Below are 20698 nucleotides of genomic sequence, written 5' to 3'. Positions count from 1 at the left end.
CCTGGAATTGAAACAATAATATTATTTCAAAAAATAGTATTCCGTAATAGTGTATCTATATATATTCTATGCAATGTATGCGTCCCGTATAACCTTAGTCGAAATCACTTGTACCCAAACAATTGCATGAAATTTCATCATCATGCCACCCGCGAATCACCCTCAAGAATAAGCTTTCCTGTTAGATTAGTTGGGCGTTATCGTTATGATTAATCAAATTTATATTCAGTAGGCTCCTAAACAATAAGGAAGTATGTGACCAAACCAAAATATAATCAATTCGTCATTCATTAATGGGATATTGCACTATAGAATAACTTTATCTTTGTTTATTGAGAATATGAGATAAGTGGTATAAATAAGTTTTTATGATTTTTATTGAAAATAGTACTAGAATGTAATAGATCTTCGGTCATGAGATATCAAAATGTTGAATAAAGAGAATTTATTACGTGTAGCTAGTCTTAGTTTAGTTCTGGTTATTATTCTCCAAGTTGAAGAAGGTAAATTGATTAATTCTATTCCTGCAACACTACAGTAATTCATTTTATTCGGTTCAGCAGATATAGGATGTTGGAATAAAGCCATTACAAAAAGTGACTTATTTTTCGAGCCATTGAATATTAAACTCAATAGTCGTGCTTAAAAATAATCTCTTAAAAGTCAAACGAAAAGAAATAATCAAGTCTAATAATTGTTGTATAAGAATACTGAAAACCGAAAGAAGGCTCGGTAATGTCAGTATGGAACCGTTTGCGCATTTACCTATTACTACGTAAATACCACATTATTATCGTCCGAATTTGAAATCAGTTAAACTCTTCCTTGATTTTGGTTTATTTTTATCAGTGATGATTCATAGTAGTGTTCTAGACAAACCTGAAGTTAGTACTTAATTGTACAAAGCTATGAGTCGAGTTCGTTCGATTGTTTCATTTGGGGGTAAAAAAAAGCACGACTTCTTCCATTTTTTTTCCATCAGTTATATAACCTACTTCTATTTTTCCGAAAGCTTCGAATTATGAAAGTGTAAACCAAATTTTTAATTTCTGATTTTCGACAAATTTTGAAATTACATTTTTTTTCGATTTCAAAAATATATCACATATAGTAGTATAGTTTATTACTTTTCGTTTGATACTGTAACTGATAAAATAACTAACTATTATTTTTAACATAATAGGCCTATGATCACGAAATGAAGATAAAGAAGAGAAAATTTAATTAACAACCAGCCAAAGAATATAACTTAACAACTTCTACACATTTCCTTCTATATGATGCAGACTTAAGGAAATAATAAATTGCGGTTAATTTTTTCAAATGTAATTCTCAGTATGTCATTTTCAGCTAAACATGAATTGCACCTTTCCTGAATACTTTTTATAGAATTTCTTATGTAAATGTTGAAGATTGAATAGGTACATCTGACAAAAGCTTGTCTGAAAGCTCCTTTATTATTGAATGTTTCCAGGTACGACTCAACTTTGATATAGACCCATTCAAAGTCGTCCATAGGCGCAAAATCCGGAAAACGCGCTGGTCACTTCACTGGTCCTATATAACCAATTCCATTCAGGCCGAACTTATCATCAAGTGAATCAAAAGCAGCTCTTGTTTTTTATGCCGATATGCCATCTTGTTGAAAAAATATACTTCTTCTTTCCGCTGAGGGTATTTCAATAAAGAGATTCCCGTATTACGTGAAGATAAATAATTTCAATATAATTAGGAATACTCAATTTCAGAAAATTTATTAGTCAAAACTCGATATTGTATTGCGCACCAAACACCAAAACCAAAATCTGCCTAAGCGGTTTCCCAAAAATAGTGAATCAAACGTTAGATCACGATTGTGTAGACCAAATACCATCGAATGACACCAAAATTAGTTCAGCGAAAATGTACCGTTTCCAAAATAATTTGAATTTTATGAAAATATGTAAAATTGCTAATTTAGGGTAACAAAAGTGTAGAAAATCCAGACAGCTTCTTGAAAGTGCCTATGTTGACTAAGTGCTATTATTGTTATACCCTTTTTCATCCCTTTTTATGACGATTGCCGGAGGTTTCGAACAAGAAGAAGATTGTGATGACCATTGATAAAAAATTTAGAAGAATTTTATTGGTGAAATTTTGAACTAATAATCAATTGGTCGTTAGTATTTTTCTGTCAGTTGGTATCAAAATGAGCCATTTCGTAAAATCGTGTAAGATACTAAATAATTAGAAAATTTTGGCAAACCTCAGATTCCATTTTCATTCCCACGTGAAAATCGATGGGGCCAATATCCTGAACGAAACCATATGGTTGAGTCAGTCATCACGAGATGAGTTTCTTCCAATTGCTTTGCGATAATTCAGATAACAAATGATCTACGGTCGTATAAAGATCTATTTCAGTAATCATATTAAATTTTTCTTTTAACTTTGTCATCTTGAAAGTTTTGAATATTTGATTTTTGCTGAAATGTTTCATTTTTACCAGTTCTATCTTCTATTAAAAAACCCTCAACTTTATGTGCACCCTGTATATCCCCTCACATCTGCTTGAAACCTATTTAATGGAATAAATATTGCAGGATACTCATTGAAATGTTGGGTATGTTGCTCAGAAGCTGACCCTCAATGTGCTGAGCCTTTCAACAATTCAACTTTCCAACTTATGAACTGTCATCGGCGCAGATCGGATGGAACGGCCGATCCAAGACCATCACTTTGTACTAGAATAAAACAAAGAGGTAGGATTGGTGCAGGGAAAGCTGATAAAATCTATTCCTGTTCATTTCTCAATCTATTTTTTACAGTCGATGGACGTTGGCAGTATATAAGATCTTGTGGTGTTCAAGATGATTTGAAGATTCAACAAGAAGACATAATTTGCAAAACAAGAACATATCCTGGGGATGTTATCATCGAATACTGTACTTGCAATTCCGAGGATGGTTGTAATGGCTAAATATTAATTGTTTCAAACTGCATAAGATACAAAATAATGATACTCTTGTATATACTTCAATTTACTTCTCTCACTATTGACTTTCTTTCCATATTTGTTTTTCCGTTTCCTGTCTTTTATCAGATTTATTACATTTAGAAATCAAATTAGTGAGTAGATTGTCAGTGGCACGAAGCCAATAAAATTATGTAATTTTCAATATTCTTAATTTAATTTTATTTACATATCCATCAAAATATTTGTTATTTGATTTCAAAGGAAGTGAATATTATCATTGAGAATCAACCCCAAAGATTATATCTTCGAATATTCAAACACTAAATATGATGTAGGCAATGTTGCATCAAAATTGTAAGAACTTGCGCCTTCGCCATTCGTGAAAATTTATGAATGATACCTATTATAATATTAATTTGTGATGATCCTTTGCCAATGTTTTTCATTGTTAAAATAGGTAAGTAGTAAGATCAAAGTTCATTTCAAGAAGGAAAAGCTTGTATTTGACATTAAGTCAACCTTGAATGGGCAGTTTGACATATCAAAAGATAACAGGTCCTTCCACCATTAACCAAAAACCCGAAATAAATTGAGAAAAGGGAATAATGCGCTTTCAAGCACGCATTTCAAGTTGAAAAAGGTCATTTTCCCAAACGATGCGGGAAAAACGCCTGCTATTTCTTTCCGCACGAAACAAATAGGTTTTTCCCGTACTCAAAGCGAAATACGAAGCCCTTGCTCGGAAAATGAGAGGCATATGTGGAAGTTAGCATCTGTTAGCATAATACCTCTAATCATAAAGTAAGTGTACGGGAACTAGGAAAGTGAAAAAATCAGCAAATCTTAGCTAATGCCAACGTTTCGCAACATATATTGTCGCTTCTTCGGGGCTAAAAAATACAGATTATAGTGAATAAAAACGAAAATCGACAACACACACAAAAGAAAACAAATCAACATGTATATAATAAAATAGACAATTGCAGAGTCTAGAGTCACGATCCGCACGGAGACACACCTACCAAAGCCAAATTATATGCTTTCAAAAAATAGATAGAGATTGTCACTGCTTCTTGATATCACATCACCATAATGTCCGATATCACAGTTGGAGTCCACTACTGGAAGTCTCGAAAACGTCCTTTCGACTAATTTTTCGACCCTTACTTGCTAGTTTCCATCAAAAAATTTAGTTTTTCTACAATTAATCAATAGGTAGTACTCATAGATAGTGATAATAAAACGGTCAAGTAGAAAAGTTATTATTGCTACTTACAAATGTTACAAAAAATTAGAATTCATCAACGATCACGTTGCAAAACTTCAGATGGAATATAGATATGATTCGCATTTTACAAGTTGAACTTTCATTATATCAGGAGTTCACCAGCACAATCAGTAACGGCAGCGAAGTTCTATATTTCCAGCACAAATCAATTCCATGAAGTAGTCGAAACGAGAATTTTGTGTTTCAAAATGCTCTCCAAGATTTGCTTGGCATTTGGCCTAAAATTCAATTTTTCTATGACTGGCTTGAAAAGGTATTCATTAGCTTAATAATAGTCATCAACGATATGAATATTCAACAGTCTTCCACTTCAATCCTTGAGTGAGTCAAATAATGAATACCCACCTATTTCAAATCGAGTTCATTCTGTAGAAAATTCTCAATCTTGTTCATCTAACATATCCTGCAGTACGGTTTGATAAGATATTGATATAAGTAATATGAATGATCAATCTGTATTCAATCACCCTGTACACCGCCTTTGAGTATTTAACGGGGGTGAATACTCAAGGACACTGCTCAAAGCTTTTACAGAAGGTTTATTCGCATTTCGTTTGGCATGCAACCCATAGAGAAAGAAGGAAAAGAGTGCCGACTCAGTGGTAAAATAAATTACGCGTGATTGTAGCGTCCTTATCGGCAGTAGACGCGAACTACCATGTTACGAAAATTGGCACCAGGTGGCGCATTGATCGTTTTGAATTCGCATTTTGGCGCCACAAATCATACAATCAAACAATTTGAATTAATACTTCACTGAAAATTGATAATAAACTGGAAGTTACAGTTTATTATCAATCTTCAGTGAGGTTTTCTTCTTGTAATACTTGTTTTCAGAAATGATACTCGACAATTATTGAAATACTTTTTATTAAACATTATATTAATTAAATACATATTGATTTTTTTCAAACAAAAAGTAATGAAATAATTTAGTAATGTCAGATCAAATATTGTTTTGTATAACCAAATTATTGAAGAAAGGAACATCCAGTGTGAAGACTACACATAATTAATTGTATTCTTCGATTCATTGGCAGAACTTCAGCATAAGCCATCTGATTCACGTAATCTGGAACAGAGTGGAAAATCGGAATCGATACTGAATAGATTTTTATTGAAAGAAATGATTTATAAATAAATTAAAATAAATGCATTCAACAAAAATATTCTTTAGTAACTGAAAATCACATTTCTATCACAGATAAGGTTAAAGGTTTGTAAATAAATATATATTCAACAATAAATAAAAAAAAACTCTGATAAAACAACAGCAACTTCTGAAAACAAATAAAACTTCTATCACAGACGAAAAAATAATATAAATCTATATATGAAGAAATTTCTTTGGAACTGACTTTACCGTTACATATTTTTTTGCAAATTTTTTTTGACATCATTGAAATACTTATTACAAATTAGATCCAAAATTATTTTGTTCAACATATTTTGCACATTTTCATAATGTTCAAAACATGTGAAAAATGAAAATGAAACATTTTCTGTCACGAACTGAAGAATTTCCTCATATATATTGAACAAATGACCATGACTTTCTAAAATTGCAACGATTACATCATGCATATGAGCAACGTATATACACAATTGCTCAGATACATAATGTAAACACCTCTTGTCATCACCGTATTCCTGAAACATTGTAAATGTATGAAACTCTAAAACTTGAGTACTTAAAAGACATTCTTTGCATTGATGACACAATATACCAAAAATTTTTTCAATAAAATACCCACTTACATAAACAAGAGCTTGGTCATCAATTTCAGCAATATTGTTGGGAGGCTTTATAATTTGAAATTTCGAAAGGTCAACTGAATTGGTGGGATAATTTTGATTTTTGTCAAATTTAAAATCCAAAAAATTTTTCAAATCTTCAAGAATGTCTATGCCATCGTCTTCACAATTTTTTCCACGGCTCCTAGGTGTAACAAGGCGATTCAAAATGCAGGTCTTAAGTGCTGATATAAATTGATATGGAGTGGGATTAGTATTCGCACGGCCATGTTGCCTGATCAGACTGAAGAGATTCTCAACAGGATCTTGGTTCAGCGTTCTTGTACGCAGGTATTTGAAACCAGCTTTACGACATTCATCCCACACCATAATTATACCTTCAAGTGTGGTAATCCAACCTTCCAATCTGGGAGCCTTTGATTCTAATCCCGTTTCAGGGTGCAAAAACTGCCATTTTTTGATCCTCTGCAAAATGGCATACCAAAATTGGACATGTCTACTCTTTCTACTAACACATCGCCTTACCCCCAAATCGAGAGTTACACACAGAATTCAAAGAGTCAAAGAGTTGATCAATATCGCCTATGAATTCTGCTGTATGAACTGCCGAAGAAGGGAAATCAGGATTGGATGACATCATCTCCAATGCTGCCGCAACTGTGTGGCTCATAGTTTTAGCAGCCACAGAGACTTTCATTTTTAAATGCGAGTGTTGCAGATTTAAATAATCTAAATCAATTTTAGGCATGGTTCGAAATCTTCTACTATTGTCTAATTTGTGACCTTGAATAATATGCTCCCATTTGGCAATTTTGTTGTCCTCAAATTTGATATTGTAAGACTTTAAGGCATTACGTGTGTTTTTCAATAAATGTGGAGGATCATGTAACACAACAACTTTTTGATCATTTACAATGAAGTAAGGTCCTGGTTGATTAGTATGGCATTCATTGATCAACTGTTTAATGGCAGCTGCGTTGGTAGTGCCTTGATCACAAACTGTACAAATCACCCGAAGACCAATTTCCTGCAAAGCAACTATGACTTCTTTAATAAGAATTTTGAGATGAGTTGTCTTTATCTGATCTTTAGTAATAGTAGGCTATTGGCTGTTTCCAAGACTTATGAAGTCCGGAAATCATAAAAACTAAAGCATGATTTGCGATTTCTTTGAATCGTCCAAGATTTGAACCTAAATCTACATGTCCTACTACTTTACTTAAGGCATGGTCATAATGTAAGTCGTGAGATAAAGACATTTCATCGAACATTAAACAACAAAATTTATCAAGGGTTTTTAATTTTGAAAATTTGACAGCTAATTTCTCAAAAATTTGTTTATTGATGCCAGTATCAAAAGAAAAGGAACTTAAAACGGAATTTAACGTTGATTTACTTGGCAATCGTAAAAATCTGGACAAAAATCTGTATGAACGCGGACCTCGTTTATATAAAGCTAATGCAAAAACTTTGTCTTCGGATGTCCAACGCTCCCCATGTTTTTTTTGTTTAGCATTTCTGAACTGAGAAGATATAAATTGAACCCCATTACTATTAATTGATTGCTCGAGTTGTAAAAAAAATTTTGAAGAACTGATCTTCTCAGCTAATTTTAATTTATGTTTAGACTTTTCAATGGTTTTTTTCAATCTAGACAGCTTCTCTTTTTGGTTTTTAGTAATATCATACAAAATTTTTTTCTCTATTTGATAACTGATTCCTACGCTTAATATTAATATTATTTAAAATGCCTGACCTTTTTTTCACAAAAGAGGGAACAGTCACTGTACTGGGTGAATTTGAGTTTATGTCTGATGAACTAGTACTTGGCAAACTATTGTTATTTAAATTTGGAAAATCTGATCTTCTCCAAGCACTAGATGAATTTGAACCTCCAACTTCAAAACCATTATTATTATTATTGTTGATAATTAAATTATCCTGATTAGAATGCAGTGAAAAATTTGGAAAATCTGGTAGAGCTAAAGGTAGAAGTCTAGATTTAAATGTATTGTGAAAATTTTTTACACTGAAATGGTCCTCACATATTCTACTGTTCTTATTAAAAATACAATTAGAATGAACTGATTTGATTGCATTCTCCCATTCTGAAATTCTACTTGGAGGAGATCGAAAAAAGTGCTTGTTAGTTTTAGACCCCGAATAATTTTTGTTAGCACAATTTGGGATGCAACATGAAAATTGAAATTTTAATGATGCCATACTAATCGATTATGACAATAGGTTTACAGAAATAATACTTACCTTAAACTATACTTACCTTTCACTGACGGAAGTTGTATCTTGTATCCAGTCCCTATCCACTTCTAGACTCCACGATTGCACTAAAAAATTCATATTTGAATTAAAATGTTACAAAGAATGTGTGCCTCAACCCAAAGAAAGATGTTTGCCTTTATAATCCAATAATGAATGAATAAAACTTGTTGATATAACTGATGCAGAAATTATGTATTCACTGCAGAGAACAAATCCACGTATGATGCATTTAAAACACAACAAATGTTGAATTTATTAAAAAACATTACAAAACTATGAGGACAACATGACTTACCAGTCTTACCACTGCTGAAAATACAACTAAAAGCGGGTAAAAACTTACGTTATGTTATGTTATGCCGGAACGAAAACATGTTCCATCCTTTTCTACTATATATATAGCTATTTCAAACAAATAGTTCTATCTACTGCCCATCGAGGCGCCACCAGCAACGTTTTAAACGACCAATGAGAGTTGTCCGTCTTTCCTTCCTTTGTCTATGATGCAACCCAAACAACAGGCAGACGTATCATTGGAAAGATGTGCGTCTGGCGTATTGAAATCCTTGTTTTCGATACGATCATTTGATGAATTCATTATCATTGATGGGTATTTATTATTATTATCAAAGATATGAACATAGTAAGCTCAGAGTAATCCACGTATTTCTTCGTGAGTTTTGAATGTTCTTTGTCTAAATCGGCTAAATAGCTTGTCCTACTGTAACACTAACATGTGACTTAACTTTCACTTCAAATTTATTTCTGAAGGACAAATTGCTGCTTCATATTAATGTATCAAATCCAAAACCATAAAAATATGGATTACTTGACGATCTTGTTTTTGTTATATATCCTTTGAAATACAGATTAATATATTGTCCCCAAGTATAATTATCTCAAATGATACATGCCTGCCACGAATGACAGGAAACTTCCTAGTGCGAGAGCACTAAACTTGCATGCAAATATCTATGATGTCATTGATGGCAATATTATATACAGGGTGGATCAAAAATGTGTACCGAGCTTTCTGGGTATGCCCAAAATTCATATTAAGAGATATATCCTTCCAAATATGATGAAATTAAAAAAATTCCTCCTCATAAATGTATGTTGTCAAAATAAAACTTTTTATAACACTTCTACGTTTCTGATATTGTTATAAAGGGTGATTTCAGAAGGTGAGTAATGATTGTTTTGCAACAACTTCTTTCGTTGTATTCATTTTGGACAAAAAAAATAAAAGCATTCGATGGCGCGGAAAATTATAGGGAAAAGGTACTCTTGTATCATTGACAGAATTGAGAAAACAGAATTGTTCATGGCCTGCTATGATATCGTTATCGATGAATCTCGCAATGAATGAATCTGCTGATATCATGTGACTACCAAAACTCAAATATCTCGAAAACGGTTCAATTTTTTCTACTTGGATAAGAGTACCATTCTCATGTAATTTCATCGAATGCTTCTATTTATTTCACCGACACGAATACATCGAAAAAAATCCTAAAAAAAAATCATGTCTGACCCACTAAAAATACCCTTTATAACAATATCAGAAATGTAGAAGTGTAAGGCGGATCGGCCACCGAATGCGAAGTTGCGCGAAGCTGAGCATTTTCAGTACTAATATAATTGACAAGCTACGAATCGAGTGACGTAACTCGTGATTTAGCATTGAAAAAGCACAGCTTCGCTCAACTTTGCATTCGGTGGCCGATCTCCCTATTAAGAAAATGTATTTTAACAACATACTTGAAATTTCAATCTACTGGTGGCATTCACCGTTTAGAAGTTATGCGGAGAAAGAAATGTATCAACTTTGGAAGGTTATACCTCCCTCAATATGCCTTTTGGGTCATATGAGTTTATTTATCAAACTCTACTTATTTTTCAATGTACTATCACGCCCAAAGAGCTCGGTATACACATTTTTGACTGATCCTGTTATACCGTATATACGAATTCTCAATGTCAATTCTTGAAACAACTCTGTATATCGAAATTTCAAAAATCTGTTTGTATATTTGTAAAGAGCACAACGATACAAACTTGAACATGTGCTCGACATTTTTGAGTAGACTGTTCCACTTTGAAAATTTCAGTGAAGTCAAGTTGAACTTGAATAATCAAATATTGATTCTAATTGAAATACATAATGAATTACTAAAACTATTAAATAAATATTTGAACTTAAAACACCACCTGAAGATGCTATTGTGAATTAGCAATGACATAGTTACCTCATTTCAAACTTCTTGTTTTTGAAATTATTAGCATCAATTATTCAATTGGAATCATTTTTTTTTCTCTGAGAATTTAGAAATAAACCTTCATTTTGTTTTACATGTTACATGTTAACATGTGATATTATAAATTCGAGATATTATAAAGAAAACGGATTTTGGCGGTATGTGCTGGGGTGAGTTCACGCCATTTGAAGAATGGCGTGCTCTTGGGGTGATTGTTTCGTCCCACTGCTAGGGTCGGACTCATCAGGTAGGTTAATGAACCCTAGCAGCTGCCTACGACAATCGCCGAAGCAGCGTAGTTTGTGCCTGCTATAAACGCCGGTTACGTCGAGGGTATAGAGTGTTGCGTCGCCGGTGGCGCCATCGTTTGGCGTATGCTGCACCGCAATAGACGTATAATCTACCCTGTGATCGCAACCGTCGTGCGCAGTGATGCCATCGTTTGGCTACCCTTGGTACCATCATGGTGAGATGAAGTATTCCTCTACCATGGGTACAACTACGCCGCCACACGGATAAATTATGGGTAAATTGAAATTTGACTTCAAATAATTTTCGTCGGAGTTCATTTATCGAAAAACCAGACCTTTTTTGTACAGCGTTAAATTCTCTACAAAATGTATAAAGGATATTGCAATGCTATTTATCGTTCATTAGTAGTAATAAAAATCAGTAATTCCTGTATTATTCTTATGAGAAATCGAAAAGTTCGATGCGGACAACCTAAACAGTAATATTAAGAGCACATAATTACAGAGCCCCTTTTTGGCATTCAAAGGAAACTTTTGAGCGTGGTTCCTAGAAAGAATAATTTTCCTGTTTTTTTTTTTTGAAACGGCCTAATCTAATGTGGACCTAATAGTAATTAGTAGGTTTTCAGGGACAACACCTATTCTCATCCCCAATTGTGACTAAAGATTCGAAATAAAATTTTTCGAACGATGATCATTTCCCTAAAAAATGGTAAGGGACGTGAGTCAGGAAATATAGCGCGCTTGCTCAAACTCATCTAATATAATTACCAGAGCAATCGCCCATCCAGGTTCTGAATTTGTTTATCTGCTTTAATTCAACAATACGAATCCGATCGAGATGAAAACTCATTCTTGGCTGTTTATTATCATCCACCGAATTGATTCTGATACGCAAACATTTTTGAAAATATTTTATTTTCTTTTGGTATGATCCTCATGAAATTTTAGGTCAATGTGAAAATTTCAACTTTCTGTTCTTTCGGAAGTTAGAGTTTTCACGGCCAGAGGACGGAAATAATTTAATTCGACCCTGAATTCTTCTTCAATGAGTAACACAAAATATTTAAGACAAAAGATAACGCACTTTGAATCTGAAAATAAGGGCGTGAAATTAGAAATTCTTGATTTTTGATATTTTGAATGAGTTGCTCTGCAAGTCCGAAACAGTAGTCAAATTTGGGGCGAATTCAAAATATACTTTCTGCTTTCGAAGGGGCCGAAGTGCAGAAATCGAATAAATACCGCTGGTGTTACGGCTCTGCGTGAAAGCTTTGGTTTTGCTGGTCATTATTTGCCCATCTGCGGTCATTGACGTGTGCCCTTTTCCAATAATTCGAAATATCCAGTAGAGAGGACAAATCGTCAATCATCTGTTGGAAGAAGCAATCGAATATCTGACCCTTATGGGTCCGGCACCTTCAGAAATGAGACTTTGATTGACTTCGCTTCTGATTGATTGTTTTTTCGGCGCTTTACCTTCCGGTTCTCTCCGATACCCTCCGAAGCTGAATTATATGGCTTCTTCTCTAATCATGTTTACCTACATACGTTCAAATTAAATGGGTGTTGGTATTTTAAACTTGAACTGGTACAGAGAATGGTTCTGATTGTATTTTGATACAAAGCCGCCAGTCTATAATTTTCGTAAGCACTTCCGGAACGGACCTATTAAAATCATCTCAGCTTTATTCTGAAGTGGTGTCTGTTACCGGCAATCTGTGTGATTCAGGTATTCCATATCATATGAAGGCGATTCATATAATTCCCGGGACATCTAGGCAATATAGTATAATTAATATAGAATATTACGGATGTTGTATGTATTAATGTTTGTGGGATTGGAATGAATTTGGAAATAAGACGTTAAAACACTCCTTCAAGCGACGTTTCGCAACTTCAATGTTGCTCCTTGAAAGCTCTACAAAGAAAAAATAGATCATACACAATAATATAATAATAATAATAGAGAATGTCACATTGATTTTTGTCCTTTTTCTTACTTTCCTCTTTCCTTATTTCTTTCTATGTAGGTATATCAGAAGTGGCAATCGTTCGTCAACTTTCCATTCGAAATTCTGCGAACTTCGACAATTGGCAAGTTTCCTGAAACTCCAAAATCGAATTTAAGATCACCTATTTATGGAAACCCTTTTCCATTAGTTATCAAACACGTGAAAGATTCGCTTCAAAATTCAGAAATTTCAGAAATATACCCTTCGAAACATAGTAAACATTCGAATATGTGAAAGCTTGTGACGTAGAATGCCTTTACTAAAGTCTAGTAATTTTTGTTAATTCGACAACAGTGGAACCGATCAAGAAGATATTCACAGATTGCATAAAATTGTTTCTGTAATCTGTGTCTATTCCTTCTTAAAAAAATTCAAAATTGTTCAAATACAGAGTCTAAAAAGATCATAGAATGACAACCTATGTGGCAGGGGTCTGTTGGCGTTACTCTAGAATGCTAATCCAGTAGTAAGAAATGCGGCGAAAAATTGACAGTTGTCGTTAAAGTGAATGCGCGACATTAGTTTATTTCAACTCGAACGTTGCCTAGACTTTCCTACCTTATGTCAGTCGAATTTTTTATTTGGTATAAATGAGAAATAACATATTTCATTGGGTAAAAGAACTTATTTTTCGATTCATACAGGACTTCTTGTCGATATTGAACACATGCATGGATGTCTAATTGTGTTTATATAAGCTTTGCTAGAAAATCAGTACAATGATGTTGCAGGTTTCAATGAAAATATATCGGTATCTCGGAGTTGTTATAAGTCAAAATCTAAATTTGTCGATATAGAAGTATTATTGAGTGTTCATTGATTGTTTGACCTAACCGTGAATTGGCTGAAGATTGGAGATTTATAGCGAATTCTATGGTAACAACTGGTGCTTACTGAATATTTGCAACTCACAACACAAAAATTCCAGAAGAACTAAGCTTAATATCACCAATGCAATTCGATATTATCGCAGATTCCATTAGATCAGCTGTTACCTAAAAATTTTGTGCATATTTTAAACTCCGTGCAACAATTTTGAAATATGTATCCTGATTTAGTGCAATTCTACTATATACCTACCATCAATGGAATTCGCTTTCAGTGGAACTTGATAATTCATTCAAGTTTTAAATTTTTTGTTTGCATTTATTATTTTTAATATGATAGACAAGTACACAAGTACATTTCAGAAAATGTGACTTAAAACTCCTTTCCTCCGAGCAGATCGTGCAACAGTGAAAAATCAAATGACTGAAAGAAAACGCGTTGTTGTCCGACATACCTTCGTTACATAAATTGCCCCCTCTTCATGAGATTCGATCGACAGAATATTCAGAAACTCGGCAACGGTCTATTAGAAAATAAACTAATGATGCGCATTCGTATTAACGACCACTGTCAATTTTTTGCCGCATTTCTTACTACTGGATTAGCATTCTAGAGTAATAATAACTTGCGTTCAAAAAAATTCGTCGTCAAGTAGGCTATGGAATTTCAAACGTCGATATTGCGTATCTAAACGTAGTTCTTAGCTTGTGCTCTATTATTATTACAGGTTAGCTGTCAAGTTAGCGTTTTGGATTGTTGTTAAATTAAAATTGCCAGCAAATAATAAAGATGGTTTTTACCGACGTACAAAAAGCATTCATTATTGAATCCTACTTCAGAAATGGGGAGAAAATAGAAGGCGAGTGGAAATATTCTGTTGAGAAATGTCTCAGCGACTTCAGGATCGAGTATCCCAACGTTGCTGTAGATTACCAATCTTTCCAGAGTACTGTTTCGCGATGTGTGAGCGTTTTTCGTGAAACAGGTAGCGTTCAAAGAAAAAAAGGAAGTGGTCGACCAAAGAAGAGAACACCCGAGTTAATCGAAAATGTTGAGAATGTGATGACAGAAGCTCCACGAACCTCTGTTCGGGTTTTATCTCAACTAGCTGGAGTCTCTGTTGGTACATGTCACACAATTTTGAAAGAAGACATCAATTTGTATCCTTATAGATTGACATGTTATCAGAAGATTGAAGAAGTTGATTACCCTCGTAGAGTGGCCTTCTGTCAGTGTTGTCTAAACGAATTCATCGATAACCTGAATAAAGTTTTCTTCTCCGACGAAGCCTGGTTTCATCTTTCTGGATATGTCAACTCCCAAAATATGAGAATGTGGAGCAGTCAAAAACCGGAAAATTTTTACATTGAGACACCACTTCATTCTCAGAAAATTGGAGTTTGGTGTGCTATCAGTCAGAGAAGAATTGTTGGACCTATATTCTTTGACGGAACTTTAACAGCAGAACGCTATAAAGAGGATATTATCATGCCTTTTATAGCTGAATTAAATTTCGAAGAATGGTCATATAGTTATTTTCAACAAGATGGAGCCAGAGCACACACAGCTGTGGAAACATTGGCTACACTAAGGAATATTTTTCAGGATCGACTCATTAGCCTCAATACTGAAAATGAATTTCCTCCAAGATCGTGTGATCTTACACCATGTGATTTCTTCTTATGGCCTCATTTGAAGAATTCTATCTTCCAATCACCTATTTCTAATCTGGACGAACTCAAGACTAGGATCATTGAAAAAATTCATCTAATTAACGATGATCCTTTTATATTGAATAATGTCTTTGAATCTCTCAAAAGAAGATGTGAGAAGTGTTTGGAGCAAAGAGGAGGACATTTCCAACAGCTACTTCAATTATATAGAACTCTCAAACGTGAAACTCATTGTAATGAAAATCCTATAATTCAGTTTCTTCAGTTATGGCAGAGACTGCCTCTGGTTATGGATTTTCACTGTCAGCGTCAATTCAATATTTTATTCATTGAGAAATAAACATATTCTGAGGTTCTTAGTGTGATTTATTTCTATTACCTACTGTTATAGGTACAACCTTTTCACATAATTGTAAGTACAAAAACCATAATACTCGATTCGTTCAAGATTCATGTCTTTGACTTATGAACTCAGGTTAATTTTTCCAATCGCCTCAGATTATTTGGATTCTTGTAATCAAATTCAATGAAAAAATGCTAATAAATCATTATTGAATGTGCAAGTAATTTTTTCTGAGAAATTGCCTTTTCATACAAAATTACGATAAATAGGTTAATGTCATCAATGTTTACATTTGGCTGTGATGACTGATGAGTGTGATGTAAGGAAAGAATTACGTTAAGTCACAGAAAATCAACCTACAAAATTCCAGAGCCTACTTGACGACGAATTTTTTTGAACGCACGTTATATAATATGATTTCTATGGTTGGCGTTCTCTGGTTTCTGTGAGTCATAACTAAGATGTCTAAAACTCTGGTGTATTCACTGATTCGATTTTGTTTTTAATTTCGTGGGGATATGGGATCAGTTTCGTTTTTCCCACTGTAGGTAGCGCTGGTTAGAATTCGACAGAGCATTATCAATTATTGATATTTCAAAATAATTTGAATACTTTCCTACGACGTACGAATATGTTGTATTTATAAGCGATTTTATTGGTGTGTGGAAATGTATTAGTTTCGAGAAAGGGGTGTAGAACATTCATTCATTCCACATGTCGTTCAGTAAGTTCAGTTTTCTGTATGGACAATCAAGAGCTACAGCTAAGAATTGGTGTTGTTGGAATGTGAAGCAGAACTAAATCAGATGAACGAACCTTCGGGGCCGATATAGCCAAGTTTTATGGAAATTTCAGCAATATTTCAAAGAAACTGTATTGGAAATACGTAATGTGAATTATGAGCATATATTGAGAATCAAAAATACATAAATCTGTTCGAGTCTGTTACTTCAAATATAATTCCTGAGTAGATATAGTGCAAATTCCCTTTCCGTCAACTGAATATATTGGATATTTCACCAATCAACTGTGTTTTATTAAAATCATATTGAATTACCCCCCTCACGAATTCAAGTTGTCAAACGGAAATTATCTCGAAGAAGAACAGTAAATCCTCCTTCGAAGCCTTATTCTATAGTGTTGAAATGTTGACGAAAATTGAAATGTAAAGCACAAATTCCTTAACAGCTGACAAAATGGATCAGTTCATATTTTGAACTCTTTGATTGACATTCCATATCAACGCAAAACAAAATGAAACGAGAGAGTATCATTGGACTTCCTTTGATAGAACAAGGATAGAACGAAGCAAATGACATGGTGGCGCCGCCACGAAACTGATCCCATATCCCCGATTTTCTGAAATGTTGATGCTTGCAAAAAGTGACAATTGCACACACCAGTGATTTAGACATCTTAGTCTTAACCTAACATGACTAACGCGTGTGCTGTATATTCTAGAATAATTATGGTTAATTGACGAATGTAGTAAATTTATACACTGCCCAAAAAAATCAACGCACATTCTGAAAATCTCAATTTTAATGAAAGTTAACTCTACATTGACCTCATAACTTATTTTTTATGTTCTCTCGGGAAGGTTTTGAACGAAACAAGACACATTAAATGGAAGAAAAATTCAGGATTTCACCGAATCTTATGTGAAAGAGAAATGAACAATTTTCAAAATACTGAAATGCTGATAAGTGATTTAATACTTGGTATTTCCACCCCTTGCGTTAATTACAGATCGGCAACGACGGTTCATACTCAAAATGAATCATCTTGAAATGTTCTGATATAATCCTTCCCAGATTTCTCCGAGTTGGATTCCTAAGTCATTAAGAGTAGCTGGATGATTTTCTGAACTTCTCAGCCTTCTATTGAGGTTTTCCCAAACCTGCTCAATCGGATTGAGATCTGGATTTCTTGCTGGCCATTCCATTCGAGAGACTTCAACCTCTTCAAGGTACTCCTGAACGATGCGCACGATGGGGTCTGGCATTATCGTCCATCTATCCTCTTCCTAATGGATATGCTCTCTCGCAAAATCCAAACGCGCCCTTCGATGGGCTGGGGTAAGAGCTGGGCCTCTTGCCGCGACACGAGGCCTTAAATCATATTCTCTGAGGCGATTTCTTATTGTCTGCTAATTTGCACCTCATGAGTTTGCTCAAGCTGAATTTGAAGTAGGCGAGCGGTTGCAAACCGTTGTCTCAACGAAGAAACTCTCAAGTAACGTTCTTGAATGGCAGTTGTTACCCGTGGTCTACCCTGTCCTGGTCTTCGGACATTCATACCTGTCTCCCTGAATCGCTGCAACATTCTGGACACACTTGTATGGGAAACTCCAAACCTTTCTGCAATTCTTGTGTATGTCCACCCTTCTTCTCGCAAAACTACCGCTTGGGCACATTCCTCTTGGGTCAAATTGCGTGTTTCGCGTTGCATTGCGATCGAGTGTAGAAAATCAAACGAAAGAAAAACTATTGATCACTAGAACTGATCGAGAACAACTGATTTTAGAATGGAGCCAATACATTCAAAATCTGATAATATCATCTTTTTTATTCCTGCTGGGAAAAAACATCTGTATTGAAAAAAACCGTTGAAAGTGGATAACATATGCATGCATAATTCTGATAAAAATAATTATCTTTGAGAACACTTTCAGTTGTGAAATAAATTTGAGATTTCCATAATGTGCGTTGATTTTTTTGCGCAGTGTATGTTTTTAACGTTTTATTTGTCATTTTTCAATTTTTCGATGTTTGTTTTTACAATAGTTGTTTCAATATTATGATAGTTCCTGAATCAAGACAGTTTATAATTACCCTCAACTTATAGGTATGGTAACATCTTAACTTTTATGAATGATATAATAGTTAATATCAATTGCAGCATCCTGAAGAAGAAGACAAGTGTCGTCGATACGTAGATGCAATAAAAAAGAGTAATACATTAAGGCGATTCAAGCCAATTGATTGAACTGTTATCCCTTAGACACTCCATAATGTGCGTTAAGTTTTTTTCCGCAGTGTATGTTTTTAACGTTTTATTTGTTATTTATCAATTTTTCGATGTTTGTTGTTTACAATATTTGTTTCAATATTATGATAGTTCCTGAATCAAGACAGTTTATAATTAACCTCAACTTATAGGTATGGTAACAAGTTAACTTTTATGAATGATATAATAATTAATACCAATTGCAGCATCCTGAAGAAGACGACGAGTGTCGTCGAAACGTAGATGCAAAGAAAAAGAGTAATACATTAAGGCCAATTGATTGAACTGTTTTCCCTTAGACAATCACAATTTAAAATATAAGTCGTTTTGATTCAGATGAAACATTATATAAATTCAATTACATTGAATATGTTCGCTACTGTCTGAAATACTGCAGATTTTAGACTATCAAGGTTGCCTACTATTTGAATGAGTAGACCTAAATTCTAAATAGCACTCTTCCTCTTGGCATTTTTGTAATATTAACTGATATCAGTTGTGGCAACGGCGTTATGACATTAACGACATTTCATGAGTGCAAACCTTACTCCGTTTTAGTTTAAAAACTAAATGTTTTTCATGGCCAACCGAGTGCTAAAATAAAAGTGAATGGAGTATATAATTCGGGAGTAAATGTAGGTACGTGTTTCAGGTCATTAACGAATTTGAAAGAATTCTTGACTTTTTAGGTTAATAGTGTAGAAACACAGCGAGTTCATATAAAGGCGCGTTGATACAGCTAACAATTTTTCTTAGATTTAACTAGTCTTTATGGGTCTTCCTGAGTCCATATATCTTGGGTGGACAGAATTGTTAGTTTTTATTTTCTCAGTGTATGTTGTATTGATAATTTCTTAATGTATGTTGATTGATGTATTCACCATCAAATAATTACTTCACAACATCGTTCACACTATTTTGTTATTTTTTTTTCCAAATTGATTTGTATACGTTCTCATTTGTGAACATCTCAAGCATCCTTCTCGCATTTTAGTCTTCAGCATAAGAATAGTGGAATTACCTCTTTCAGACCTCCTCACCAATATTATGTCTCTCATAAGTTCTCTATATGAATTTGGAATTTCATGAGACATGTAAAATTAGATGGAGTGTTGGTAGTACGTGATCTGGGTTTATCTCAATCTTGTTCTCATATATACAGTGAGGAATAGGGAATACACACATATACCAAAGCTGATTGTTTTTACTGACAATTTTCTACACAATACATGTATGCATTGTCCATGAAAATAAAGTATATTATTATTATTATTAATTGTACTTTTTCTGCACAGTTTTTGTGGTTAACACTTGGCATTCGTTCATTAAAAAAAAAGTATATACTACATGGTGAGCATGGGATTGAATGGCAGCCGCAAAATGAATTTTCACTCAAAACTTGAGAACAAGTGATAGAGGGATGCAATTTTGGCCATTATCAATCATTTGAAAATCGAGGTTGAAAACGTGCCATCCATTTTCCCTAGCTGCCGTTTGATCCCATAGAATTTTGCCCACTCTGTAGATACAGAGGGTCCCAAATTTCATGTCCAGTGAGGGGATCTCGAAAACAAGAAGAGCTAGGGCAGAACAGATGTCGCGTTTCCGAGCTCCTTTCCGGAGAAACAAACAATTGTGAAATCTTGGGATGCTTCGATTCTGAGATATCAGCAAAATTGAGGTTTTGACTATCTCGAAAAATGAAGATAACATTTGTGTTGTCATGGAACTGTAAGTTGAACCTTCTATATGCATTATTTATTTCTCTGATCACCATAGACACTTCATCATTATTATGTCTATGGTGATCAGATTTGACAATGAAATAATGACAGAGAATGCCATCGATTTCCAGAATTCTATATATCTTCTGCGTCGGCGTCGTTTCCACTCTTGTGGCATTTCAAAAAATAACTGGCAAAGATTATAGAGTAGAAAGATAGGAAACGCCCTCATATCGCTAGTACTAAAAACCGACTACATTTTGGCCAGTGAAAACACATTTGACAATGAGATGGCGCTGAAAACGTATCATCAATACA

General features: G+C 34.1%; 1 protein-coding gene across 1 annotated transcript; it reads left to right on the top strand.

Moving 5' to 3' along the window:
- Positions 1 to 352: 352 nt before the first annotated feature.
- On the top strand, positions 353 to 3032 carry LOC123315317. The gene is made up of 3 exons (XM_044900971.1): positions 353 to 503; positions 2583 to 2741; positions 2808 to 3032. Exons 1-3 carry the CDS (start codon positions 428 to 430, stop codon positions 2957 to 2959), a joined length of 387 nt encoding a protein of 128 aa, XP_044756906.1. The 5' UTR covers positions 353 to 427; the 3' UTR covers positions 2960 to 3032.
- Positions 3033 to 20698: the final 17666 nt, after the last annotated feature.

Source organism: Coccinella septempunctata, chromosome 6, assembly GCF_907165205.1.
Source record: "Coccinella septempunctata chromosome 6, icCocSept1.1, whole genome shotgun sequence".
NCBI classification, from domain to species: Eukaryota; Metazoa; Arthropoda; class Insecta; order Coleoptera; family Coccinellidae; genus Coccinella; species Coccinella septempunctata.
Note: the sequence above shows the minus strand (reverse complement) of the source record. Positions and strands in the feature narration are given on the sequence as shown.

Bases quoted from the DNA above. Each gene is read 5' to 3' on its own strand.
- LOC123315317 (XM_044900971.1), top strand. From the start codon at position 428: ATGTTGAATAAAGAGAATTTATTACGTGTAGCTAGTCTTAGTTTAGTT. The intron at 504-2,582 runs GTAAATTGATTA...TAAATATTGCAG, and splicing joins TATTCTCCAAGTTGAAGAAG to GATACTCATTGAAATGTTGG. The intron at 2,742-2,807 runs GTAGGATTGGTG...TATTTTTTACAG, and splicing joins TACTAGAATAAAACAAAGAG to TCGATGGACGTTGGCAGTAT.